The sequence below is a fragment of the Bombina bombina genome, chromosome 1 (assembly GCF_027579735.1).
Source record: "Bombina bombina isolate aBomBom1 chromosome 1, aBomBom1.pri, whole genome shotgun sequence".
NCBI classification, from domain to species: domain Eukaryota; kingdom Metazoa; phylum Chordata; class Amphibia; order Anura; family Bombinatoridae; genus Bombina; species Bombina bombina.
Window position 1 is genome coordinate 1,341,552,170 of NC_069499.1, and position 14,017 is coordinate 1,341,566,186.

The 14,017-nt window shown below is 39.0% G+C and overlaps 1 protein-coding gene across 1 annotated transcript in view; it reads right to left on the reverse strand.

Moving 5' to 3' along the window:
• Positions 1 to 8,118: 8,118 nt before the first annotated feature.
• Positions 8,119 to 14,017, reverse strand: part of TEPP (testis, prostate and placenta expressed) — a 46,826-nt gene continuing 40,927 nt past the window's right edge. Inside the window, exon 8 of the mRNA XM_053719516.1 lies at positions 8,119 to 8,266. Within this exon, the coding sequence (XP_053575491.1) occupies positions 8,236 to 8,266 (31 nt within the window). The 3' untranslated portion in view covers positions 8,119 to 8,235. The remainder of the gene's footprint in view (positions 8,267 to 14,017) is intronic.

Genomic DNA, 14,017 nt, shown 5'->3' on the forward strand with positions numbered 1-14,017 from the left:
ATGGAACATTGATAGAAGACGAGGGGAGTTGAGATTGGAAAGAGGTTCCCAGGAGTCCTCATCACTGGAATAGTTTTTCCATCTTACCAAATATTGAAGGATCCCATTGGAATATCTGGAATCTAGTATGGAGTCAACTTCATATTCATTATCATCCAAAGGTAAAGGCGAAGGAGGTAATAGAGTCTGGTTATGTCTCGTAGGAATATAAGGTTTCAAAAGGGAAACATGAAAAGTGGGATGAATTCTTAGCGAGTTAGGAAGCTCCAATCTGACAGCATTGGCATTAATAATCTTTTGAATGGGAAAAGGACCAATGAATAGACTGGCCATCTTCTTGGAAGGGATTTGTAGTCTTAAATTTTTTGTAGAAAGCCAGACTAAATCACCAACATTATATTCAGGTGGTTTCCTTCTTCGAAGGTCATAAAAATGTTTTTGTGACTTCTGGGCATCTAGAATATTCTCTTGTATAGTTTTGAAATTTTCTTGTAAAGAATTATGTATTTCATCGAGCAAAGGAGAATCTGAAGAAGTAAATGATATAAAAGAAAACTTAGGATGGTAAGCATAATTTGCAAAGAAAGGAGTCATCTTTGTGGAAGAATTGGTTGAATTATTATAAGCAAATTCTGCCATTGAGAGATATTTAAACCAATCATTTTGATGATAAGAACAGTAGCACCTCAAATAATGTTCAAGCCACTGGTTTAATCTCTCTGATTGTCCGTTAGTCTGGGGGTGAAAGGCTGTGGAGTATCGATGGTCAATGTTAGTAATTTCACATAATTTGGTCCAGAATTTTGAGGTAAATTGTGATCCACGGTCAGTAGTTATGATAGAAGGAAGTCCATGTAACTTAACAATATGATCAATGAATAAGTGAGCAGTCTCTGAAGAGGTTGGTAATTTGTGGAATGGTAGAAAATGAGCCATCTTAGTAAAAACATCAATGACAACAAGTATAGTGGTCTGGTTACTTGATGGAGGTAAGTCGACAATAAAGTCCATTGAGACATGGTGCCAAGGTTTATCGGGAACTGGTAAAGGCATGAGTAAACCAAAAGGTGGTTTTCGTTCAGGCTTACAAGTGACACAAACCCTGCATGTGTTTATATAATCAGAAATAGATGATTTCATCTGAGGCCACCAATATGTTCGAGAAACAAGTTCATGTGTCTTTTTAACACCAGGGTGACCAGCAAGAGGGTTATCATGGCAAGACTGAATAATAAGTGTTCTCATAGAATTAGGCACATATATCTTTTGACCTCGGAAATACAAGCCATGGTTTTTAAGCAAATCCGGTTCAGGAGGTGTTGGTTGTTTTTTACAGAAATCTCTTAATTCTGTTAAGATAGGAGTAGTGATACCAATGAAACATTCAGGAGAGACAATGTCTTTCCTGATGGGCAACTCAATTGGAGGTTTAGGAATTCGGGACAAGGCGTCAGCTTTTGCGTTTTTGTTGGCAGGTCTGTAAATAATTGAGAAATTAAAACGGTCAAAATAAAGACTCCAGCGAACCTGTCTGGCAGAAAGTGTTTTGTTAGATTGTAAATACTGTAGATTCTTATGATCCGTATAAATGATAATTGGTAAAGTAGTACCCTCCAGGAGATGTCTCCAGTGTTCTAGGGATCGACGTATAGCCAACAATTCCTTATCTCTGATGGCATAATTACGTTCTGCTGGTGTCATAAGTTTGGAGAAATAAGAAATTGGATGAAGAGGTTCTGATAAGGATTTTTGTTGGGAAAGTACAGCACCAATAGCATAGTCAGAAGAATCAACCTCCAAAGTATACTGATAAGATGGGTTAGGAAATTGAAGAATAGGTGCAGATGTGAACCTGTTTTTTAAATGAACAAAGGCGTTTCTAGCATCATTTCCCCAGGTGAAAGGAATGGAAGAACCAGTTAGAATCGTAAGAGGTTTTACGATTTTAGAAAACCCTTTTATGAATTTCCTGTAGTAGTTGGAGAATCCTAAGAAGCGTTGTAAATCTTTCCTAGATTTTGGTTCTGGCCAGTTCAGAACAGTGTCCACTTTTTCTTTTTGCATTTGAATTCCTGAAGGAGAGATGTTGTATCCCAAAAAAGAAACTTCAGTAGTATGGAATTTACATTTTTCTAATTTAGCGTAGAGTTTATGGGCTCTGAGACGGGCGAGTACCTGTCGAACATGTTTCACATGATCCTCCATAGTTCTTGAGTATATGAGAATGTCATCTAGATAAATAACTAGACATACATCAAGAAGATCACGAAATACATCATTTATGAAGTATTGAAAAGTGGCAGGGGCATTACATAGGCTGAACGGCATTACAAGATATTCAAATAGGCCATATCTGGTCCTAAATGCCGTCAGCCATTCATGCCCCTCTTTTATTCTGATGAGATTGTATGCCCCTCTTAAATCAAGCTTAGTAAATATGGAAGCGTCAGAGAGCCTCTCAATCATCTCTGGTATTAATGGCAGAGGATAGCGATTTTTGATAGTACATTTATTCAACTCGCGATAATCAATGATGGGTCTAAGACTGCCATCTTTGTTGCGAACAAAAAAGAAACCAGCACCAGCTGGGGATGTGGAAGGTCTAATAAAACCTTTTTTTAGGTTTTCTTCAAGATACAATTTAAGTTCTTCGAGTTCTGGATTACTTATTTTGGACTTATTTTGGACTGGATGTCCAAAAGGAATTCGAGCACCAGGTTGAAGATCAATAGGGCAATCATAAACCCTAAGAGGGGGTAGGTTCTCAGCCTCAGTCTTACTGAAAACATCTTCAAACTCAATATATTGTATGGGTAAAGAGTCAGAGGGAACAGTTGAATGTAATAATAATGGACAAGGAAAACAGGTAGTTTTGCAATAAGCAGAAATAAACTTTATTTTGAAAGGAAACCAAGTAATTGTGGGGTTATGTACTTGTAACCACTTTAAACCCAAAACTAAAGAAAAATGGGGCGAAGGGAGAACGTCAAAAGATAACATTTCAAAATGTCCATCAATGTTAAGCTTTATAGGGATAGTCTCAAAAATTATAGGTCCAGAAAACATAAGTGAACCATCAATGACCCTAATAGGTATAGGAGTCTTCTTCTTGATGAGAGGGATTTTGTTTTTGATACAAAAATCATGATCTAAATAATTCCCAGTAGCCCCAGAATCAATGATGGCATCATGAATCATCACTTGACTTTGAAGCAGCTGTAAAGAAACAGATAAAGTACAATAAGTATTTTGTATAGATGATTGAAACGAAGTATACAGGTAATTAGACTTACTTTTCTTATTCTTTAATAGAAGTGAACAATCTTGAACAGTGTGAGATGCATTAGCGCAATACATACATAAATTTTTTATGCGCCTGCGTTGTTTTTCTTCTTGAGTCAGGGGACCTCTCATAAAACCTATCTCCATAGGTTCTGCAGTTGTTTTAGTAGGAGTAAATGAGTTAGAAAGAGGTGAAGAGTAAGAACTTTTAGGTTTGTATTCAATAGCGTATTTTTCAGCTTTTCTTTCTCTTAAACGGCGATCAATCTGAATAGCCATCTTCATAAATGTTTCTAGAGTCTGGGGAAGCTCAATTCTGGCGAATTCATCTTTTAGTGTCTCTGAAAGACCGAGACGGAATTGGTTGCGGAGAGCAACTGGGGTCCATAATGCATCTGTAGAGTACTGCTTAAAGTCTGTGATGTACTCTTCTACAGGTCTTTTCCCTTGTTTGAGACTCCTCAAAGTCGTTTCTGCAGTGAGCTGCACATCTGTGTCCTGAAACATTTCATCCATAGCATTGAAAAAATCATCCAGAGAGCCGAGAATAGGATCTTGGTTTTCAATAAATTTATCTGCCCAATTTCTGGGGTCCCCCCTGAGAAAGGAAATGGTAGTCAAAACTCTCACTCTCTCAGTGGGGTATGTTCTAGGTTTCATGGAAAAAAGAAGTTGACAGGCATTTTTAAATGATCTGTATGTTTTTCTGTTACCAGAGAAAAGATCTGGAAGTGACAATTGTGGTTCGGTAATATTTTCAGCCTGATTACCTTTAACAACAATGGAGTCCTTTATTATGTTACGTAGAGCTTCATTTTCAATCTGTAATTCACGCATGCCTTGTGAGAGCTGATCAACCTTTTGAGTAAGGTTGTAAACAATTTGGCGCAAATCTGCTGGTTCCATAGTGTAGTGGCTTAGTATTATGTTAGGTTTTGAATAAACTCTTGATAGTGGAACACAACTGCAGTTAAGACCAAAATTGTTTGTTTGTTACACAATTCTGTCTAAATCCTTTATTGCAAAAAGGACTCTTTCAGATTTGTGAATATTGCTCAAATTCAGAAAAAGAACAAGGTTGTATACAGCAGCTGGCTGCAATGAAAAACTTATATAATCTGATGTATATCTTAGATAGACAACAACAGAAATAAAGTAAAGAACTGGAGGAATAACGGAACAAATGCAGCAGCAATAAAAAGTCTTTCCCAGCAAGCAAGTGACTTAAATCAACAAAGCAGTTTATGCAGGAGATATGCCTTATTACTTTCAAGGAAAAGCAGGATCTTTGCAGAGAATAAACAGTTAAAGGGATATTCCAGCCAAAATTGGAAACCACATGGATGCATTTCGGTATTGAACAGAAGCATTTTTGTAATATACATGCATTAGCAAAAATGCTTCTAATAAAAGTTATAGCTGTTTCAAAAGGGTATTTAAGTATGCACCGTGCACCAGCATTTTAAACACAGGACTTGCTCAGACAGCCTAACATGCATGTACCATCTGATAATGTCTCAATTTGTTAATTGCTGACATGATACAAGCCTCACTGATGATCTGAGCAGCTGCAATATTTAAAATGTAGGTGCAGTGAGAATATCTAGCTATGCTTCACATGCATGTGCAGAGAAAAATGCTAACACTAAAACAGTGATAACTATTACTAGAAGCATTTTTGCCAATACATTTATATTGCAAATATGTTTCTATTCAAATATGTAATTAATCTATGTGCATTTAAATTTTGACCGGAATGTCCCTTTAAGCAGATATTAGTTGAAGCTTTAGTAATTAGGTAGTTGCAGTAATAGCCACAAGTAATTTAGCAGATTATGAATTAGTAAAGCGGTAATGCGGTTAAATAGTGTGGTACCTGAAACTCATACACAAATATCAAGTCTATTCGGTAGTAGTCCGTTCCAACCGCAAGCAGGGAGAAAGTTTGTTGGTGCCGGGCCCGGAGTGGAAGTGACGTCACGGTTTGAATCCTTTTGCGCGCTGCTGTTTAGCTTTGTTGAAGGTATGAGCTGCAAAAAGAATGAAGCAGCTAATTAAACAAAACGAAAGATGTACAATTCCTCACTTGAATATAAGGCAGAAGACAATGATGTCTTTGAAGGTATAAACGGCAAACAAAGTCTTTTGAATCCTGCTAAGATACCAGCAATTGATTATAGGTAAGCTGGAACATGCAGGACAGAGAAAGTTTGTAATCCAATCTGTATGTAGAAACTTCAATACTAAGCACAGAGTGCAAGGGGAGCACCTGTCTTAAGGAGTAGTTAGCGAATCAGCAGTCAGTGGGAGTAACTGGGAGTGACAAAGGAAAAGAAGAGAACAGAGTCTTACACTCATGGACTCTAATTACATGAAAGAAAACATAATTTATGTAAGAACTTACCTGATAAATTCATTTCTTTCATATTAGCAAGAGTCCATGAGGCCCACCCTTTTTTTGTGGTGGTTATGATTTTTTTGTATAAAGCACAATTATTCCAATTCCTTATTTTTTAATGCTTTCGCACTTTTTTCTTATCACCCCACTTCTTGGCTATTCGTTAAACTGATTTGTGGGTGTGGTGAGGGGTGTATTTATAGGCATTTTGAGGTTTGGGAAACTTTGCCCCTCCTGGTAGGAATGTATATCCCATACGTCACTAGCTCATGGACTCTTGCTAATATGAAAGAAATGAATTTATCAGGTAAGTTCTTACATAAATTATGTTTTTTGTTAATATTATTTAAAAAAAAAAACATTAGTTAAAGGGAATGTAAATTTTGATGATAAAGTGCTCGGTTTTTAAAAATTTGATTAAGAACAGGGGCACTTTAATTCATCAAAATTTACATTTCACTCATGTTGTTAAAATACTTACCTTTTAATCTTGACAGCTGCTCCAGCTTCCCCCAGTCATTGCAAGCCTCTTCCTACATCAGAAATGATGGATTGATCATTCTCCAATCACGGCTCCCCCCCCCCCCCCGGGGGAATCATTGTCTGATTCAACGCTGTGATTGGAGGAAGCCGGATTCCTCATTTTAGACCCAGGAAGAGGCTTTGCGACAGGTGGAGGAAGCGGTGCAGCGGCTGTCAAGATTAAAAGGTAAGTATTTTCACAACACGAGTGAAATGCAAATTTTGATGAATTAAAGTGCCCCTGTTTTTAATCGAATTTTTAAAAACCGTGCACTTTATCACCAAAATTTACATTTACTTTGGATTTCAGAATAAGTTTGGATTTTTGAATTTACAGATTTGGGAATTTGTACCTGTATATTAATAAATATTAGTTCTTGCATTTGTACTACACCAGTCTTTGTGGTTTTCTGCTGCGTAATATTGATATTATAACATATGACTTTCACATATAGTGACAGTGATTGGGATTCAGACTTTAAAGATACTTTTACCCTTAATGATACAGGGGATGAGTCTACCTTAGCAGATCCTAACATATATAAAGCTTTTAAGGAACAGAAACAGATGTTATATAAACAGCTAAGAGTAAAATGGAATTTTAATGTCAAAGTCACTAATGACAGCGCGTAGGGCACCAAACCTATGTGACAGTCTAGTACATAGTCATTTCATTAGACCTCAAAATAAGTCTAATTGGCTTCAAAAAGTCAATGCAGAACCAGGCTGGTATCCTTGCAAACAATGTAAGGCTTGTAATCACATAGAAAAATATGTTTTTTCTCTGACAGAAATGGTAAAATATACAGAATCAGAAGTAAGATAACTTGTAGGACTTAAGGACTGGTTTACTTAGCAAAATGTAGTTGCCCCCTTTACTATGTGGGTAAAACCACTAGAGCCCTCCACTATATATCTACACATTTAAAAACAACAAATGGATTATGTGAATATTAATATAATTATTAAATTGTGAAAGCCATATAGCCACAGCCTATTACAACACCAAATATGATTTAACAATAGCGTATGGATATAAGTACGAAAGCATAAATTGTTATATTGTTTTAATGTTAGCAACGATATTTATCGCTACTAAATGTATACATTGTTAGATGAGAACCTATATTCACAGGCAACAGTTCCGGAGGCGGTTACACATCGACCAACCTTAAAAAAGGGAAATGATGAACTTCAAGTATACTTGCACGGATGAAGCCAAACTTTTGGTGAAACGTACGTCGGCTACTAACACTTACTCAAGTTGTTTGAGTTCAAGTAGGAATTTTTCACAGGGACAATGTTTAAATTTGCAGCACAGAGTCAACGCTGAATTCAAGATATAGTCCTTTGAGTGCCAGACAGCTATGCCAGTGTGAAAGTGTAGAAGTGTAGAAGGAGCAGGCACCGGGTAAATATACTCGATTTCTCCACGGTTTGCTTCTACTGGGGCAACCTGGTTATTGACCGTGTATGAGATAAGCGCACTCCTTCCAGGATCACACACACTGGCATTAGTAGCCTAGGCACATAACCAAGACTGTGTCTATATTGGATCTCTTGTTATACAAGACAATCAGCGAGCTACACAAGACTGTGGAAGCATATTGTAAGACGCCAACACTTCTTACCTCACGGCTCACGGAATTGATTATCACTGTGGACATTACGTGATAAGTATTACAACATTTAGCAATACTTGCTAGCTGGCTGTTCTCATTAATTGCTGCCTATTCTCCCATTGTGTTAATTCTCCTTCTTCTTAAATGGTACTTGGTGTATTACTGGTGTGATGTGTATTATACATTTATATTATTATGATGGAAACTAAGGTTTCATGTAAGCTCTGCACAGTATTATTCTTATAGTGTATGTTAACTATAATAATTCAGTAAAAAGGTTTATTAGACAAAGAGTGCAGTTATAAGGTTTCTTTTATTTTATTTTTCATAATAGACAACAAAAGATGTGTTTTTAAATGCTCCATTTTATTTTATCTTCAGTCAGTAAATCTTCTGTTCTTCTATTACTGGTCAATGCCAAGGGCGGAGATAAGTTGTTGGGCTGGCAATAGAATAATAGCTTGTTAGTTTATTTATAGAATAATGTTGGGCTAAGGAACAATTCTTAGATATAAGATGCACTATTGTTTTTAATGATTTTCTTAACTTTATTGAGAAGTAGTCTTTCACTTGTTTTAATCTTTTCTATTAAAAATGTCCAGTCTGCCTGTTTAGACAAATTCAGTTCTGTTAGTTCTTTCAATATCATGAAATTATCAAAACTACCCCTCAAACTTCATTTTTAAAGCTGTTCGCGGGTGAGCTGTCAAATCACAGTGTGCCCGATCATGCTATTGAACTCAATGTAACTCGCTCCTGCTACCAGACCAGAGCGGGAGCGAGCTACATTGAGTTTAAACCTCTTTTGAAAAATAAGACCTGAGCAGAAGAGCCTGGAGAGGAGACCAGGTAAGTGCAACTTTGAAAGCTAAAATCTATCAAATCTTTTGATTTTTAAAGCTGTCTCTAAGATAATGTTACATAATTCTGCACTATGTGCAGAATTATATAACATTATTTTTTAAGTTTACTGCCCCTTAAAGGACTGGTAATTTTAGAGAAAGACTAAATACGATCATTAGAAAAATCATTAACTTTTTTATAAACTTTGGGTTTCTCAATGAAATTATTTACACACAACTACTGTAGTCATAAAATAAATGATTGTACAAGCTTCTCTGTGATCCCCTCTGTTCAAAAACAGCAGAAATGCATGGCTTTGCCATTAATTTTGACAATTAGAAGATTGTCAGGGAACATCACTTATTTGTGTTGCACACTTTACCTATGTACTTATTTCACACCACTTGTAATTTTGCTAACATTATTTTGCTAACATAAGTTTCTGTCTGTTCTGCCTGTGTTCCACACCTGCTTCCTGTAGCCTAACCACAACGCTCAGAGCTAAGTTCCATGGCCCATATGCTGCCTACATATTTCCTGTAAGCTGCAAAATACATTTTTTTCTTTGCTACAAAATACATTTTTTTCTTTTCTTCATGTCTGTCTGCTTTTTTTATGCTGCATGCCAATAAGGCCATTAGGAAATATATTATTGTGTTATGCTTGGCCAATAAAATGATGCCACGCACCAGAAATGCCCACGTGTGTCCACGTCTATATATTGTGCTTTTGGGTCCCACAATAAACGAGACATTTGCTAATGATAACCTGCCTGTGTGTGTTATTTTGGTAATTGTTTCCCAGACGTCTGAGAAGGTCACTGTTTTCATCCAAGACTCATCTTCCAATATTGTCCCGGGAAAATTCCTAACAGTCTGGTGTCAGAAGTGGGATTGACCACAAAGAGGGACCCTCAACCCTCGACGGGGTAAGTAATTTTGTCTAAAATTTTGTGACTTGATTTCTGTACCCTGTTGGGGGGGGCCCGTTAAGGTCAATACATTTATTTGGGGGAATTGGTCTTTGGTAGAACCCGGGTGGGTAAAAAGTGTCTAGGCAGACCTCCGCGGAGCTTAAGGTTTAAGGTTTAATTTGGCCCTCTGAAGTCTTGGTCTCATGCCTTATTGCTGCTATTTATGTTTTGTCTTGTTGTTGCAACTCTATTATAAGTACATATACGCAGGTGTAAGACGCACCGTTTACCGTGTCGAAAGTCACTGCCTAATGATGCACGGATAAACGATAGCACGGTGACACCTGTATAGAATGTGCACTTTTGCTTCATATTGTAATTGTTCTGTTATTTGAGTCATATGTATCATGAAATTATTTGTCTTATATGTTCTGTATTACTCATATTGTATACTGTTTGTATTTTAATATTGCGATTCTATTATGAGGACATAGACACAACTCGTGTCCTGTGTTCACTATCGCTCACCATTTCTTATTGTATTTTCATTGTATATTTCATTGCTGCTATTTTATTATAAGGACATAAGGTTCATCCTGTGTCTACTATTGCATGAGTTAGTGGAGACAACAACTGACTTTAAGTACTAAGATACTCCGTCCTGGCTAGCAGTTTTGAAGACTACATGTAACAGTGTATGAAACAGCTGTTGTTAGTGACGGATTAGTCAGAACTTGCCTCCATTAGACGCTAAATCCCTTTGATTGTGTGTGTGTGTAAGGCTATTACTGGTCAGGGGTCATGGGGACCGGTCAAAGTAAACAAAGCCAAACTGAGGGAGAAACATGTAAACAATTTGTGGCTAGACAGGAGGATGTAGGGTGGGCAATGGTCATCCCATTTTTAGATGACGTCAGTGGCTATACAGAGTATATAGATCCAAGAAATGCATTTCCTAGGAGTGGTTGTAATTGTAAATTTCATAAAGACATGTTAAGAGGTTTGTGTTTGGGAAATGAAAAAGCATTTGATTTGTATACAGGAGATCCCGATTGGGACATGCAATACATGAGACAAGCTGCTGAGTATTGGTTAAAATATTGTGACAGATATAAATTCAGTGGTAATAATAGACACAGTAAAATAGATAAATCTAAACTTTCTAGAATTATTTTACATCCTCCTCCAATAGTCTATGCGAAAAATGTCCCAGACACAATAGCCACTGCCCCTATGGCTGCGCCACCGCCATATGCGGGAATATATCCAAGTGTTACTAATTATAATGACGATGATTTAATTGTGGCTTACAATACAACCAGAACACGTCCACCCCCTCCACTTCATGGAGATGTACAGGGGGCTGAGGCACCTGATGACGTAAGTGTCCAGGAGCCTCATAGAATTGAGCCTGCAAGAGAAGCACAAAATTTTGTAGTTACATCTGGTGGCCATGTTAGTACTCGCCCAAGGAGATATAGTGACTCCGACTACTGCCCACGTCCGAATGTAACTTTGCCAGTCCATGGAATTCACACTCCCGAGTCTCGGGACGTCTCTGTCCGCAATGAGACCAAACAACAATTAATGCCTTGGGTACCACAACCTATTCAAAAACATGAAGATGCAAATTGGGCAGACCCCCGCTGCATCTCTGGCACCAGTGCCATAAGTACTATGCCATATTTAATTGCTGGGGACCAAATGATTATCAAACCCATCACGGCAGGTGAATTAAGTGATATTACCAGGGACTGCCCCGACCCTTTAAGACAACCTGCTGCCTGTATCCTTCACCTTAAACGATATTTACAGGGAGCCATGTATACACAAACTGACATTAAAATGATAATTGATAAATTGTATAATTATCACGAAAATGATGAATGGGATTGGACTAAAGTTCCTACAATACACACAAATGACACAAGCACCTCAGTCACTTCATATGGTTTAGCAAACCCAGTGACTAGGGCAATCATGTGGACAGAATTAGAAACTGAAATAAAACGCTGTAGCAAGACACAGCAATCTATGAGTGCAGTTTTAGCATGCAAGCAGAAACCTGACGAGGCAATTTTAGACTTTGCTAAAAGATTTTTTAAATGTTGGGCAGAGGAAGGAGGCTTATCCTCCGGGGATGGAATGGCTGTATTAAAGAATCAGACTATGTTAGGGTGTATGACACCAACAGACAGTCTTTTGTTAAAACAACTCATACCTGATTGGCCCAAAATGACCTCAAAGGAATTATTATCAGCTATTGAGTCCCGTCATGCTGCAGGATGTTTTGATAAAAGTGTTAAGGGTGCATATGTTCAGGTTAATGATAACACACTTCCACGCCATAGGCAAAGGGGGGGGTAGAATTAATCAGGACCACAGACGCAACATGTGTTTTAATTGTGGGGAAACAGGACACTGGAAAAATGAATGTCCCCATCCGCCCCGTAAGGGCAGGGATAACTTTTATCCCAGGGACAACCACCAATCACACTCACACTCACCACCTAGACGTGACAACCGACCACCACAACACAGAATACAATGGCCATAGGGCTGCCCGGAGGGAGGCACCCTACTCTTACCCAAGGTTACATCATATTATAATCGTGAGCCCTTCGTTACTCTTAACATAGAGGGCTCCGAATTACAATTCCTCGTAGATACGGGAGCTACTTGCTCCACTATCTCGAGCGAATTATACGATGGACCCTTGCGAGAGTCTAATCCCTCTGTGGGAATCACAGGTGTGCCAATTCCTACCTTCCGCACTCCACTCCTCACAGTTCAAATACCCGACTCTCCCAAAACTTTGTCCCACTCGTTCCACATTATCAAGGGTTGCCCCTTTAGTCTCCTTGGTCGAGACTTGATGGGTAAACTGGGAATAATGATGACAATATCACGGAACGGTGGCATGACGGTCGACTTTGACCTCAGTGAATCAGGCGAATCGCCCGAGGAATCACTGTCGTCGGAGACGGCCATGTTAAGCAATCAGATACATCAGGTTACTGACTATGTCCATAATCTGCCTTCAACCACAGATTTTGACACTCTCTTTGACAGCATTCCCCCTACCTTATGGTCAACAGGACCATATGATACGGGGACCATAGACTGCACCCCATATAGGGCAACGTTGCGTGAAGACTGCTCCCCAGTTTTCATTAAACAATACCCTATTAGTGACAACAAGCTGGAGGGCATAGGCCCCATGATTAAGGTATTTCTGGAGAAAGGTATTCTGAAACATACCATCTCCCCGTATAACACACCCATTAACCCCTTGCCTAAGCCGGCGGGCGGTTATTGTTTTATTCAAGACCTAAGGGCCGCGAATAAATTAATTATACCTCTCCCTCCCTTAGTCCCGGATGTGACCGCACTACTTACGGCCATTCCACACAATGCAGAAATTTTTTCTACCATTGATTTGGCTAATGCTTTCTTCTCTGTACCCGTTGATGTGGACACTCAACAGTTGTTCAGTTTCACGTACAGGGGGCTTCAGATGACCTGGAAAAAAATGCCCCAAGGATTTACGGACAGCCCCGCCGCATTCGGCCTAGTCCTCAATACCATGCTCAAGAGCTGGACCAGCCCCTGTGGTTCCGTCCTTTTGCAATATGTTGATGACCTGTTATTGTGTAGTACTTCATGCGAGGCAGGGGAAAAGGACCTAGTGGACCTTTTGTTGTTCCTCGCCCATGAAGGGCTCAAGGTGTCTAAACAGAAACTGCAAATCAAGTTGAGTACTTAGGCTTTGTCCTGTCCAAAGGCAAACGAGAACTCAGTGCAAAAAGAGTAAAAGCCCTCTCTAAACTGCCAAAGCCTGCCACTCCCAAAGAAATGCTGACCTTTCTTGGGATAATAAACTATTGTCGACAGTGGATACCAGACTGCTCCCACTACGACTCAATCCTCCGCACCGTTTGCCACAGTGACTCTCCACCCACAATTCACTGGACAGAGACTATGACCCATGCATACAATGAACTTGCCAGGTCCATCACCACTTCCCCTGCCCTCGGCCTCCCTGACTACACAAAGCCTTTTCATTTGTACGCAAGGGAAAATTGTAAAACCATGGCGGCTGTCTGTGCCCAAGAGCATGGTAGTAACTCTTTCCGTCCTGTAGCCTTTTTATCTAAAAAGTTGCCCATCCCTGTGCAGGGTATGCCTTCATGCCTGCGATCCCTTGCAGCGTGTGCCATGGCCGTTGAGATGTGCGAACCTATCACACTGGGACATTCACTTGTTTTACATACCTCCCATCAGGTTTTGCACCTCCTTAACAATCTGCAAACACAACACATGACTGCCCAGAGACTTAGTGGTTATGAAATACTGCTTACCAGTACTTCTGAGTTAACCATTAAGTACTGTGCAACTAACTCAGGCCCTGCGTCTATTCTCAAGGCCTTGTTATCC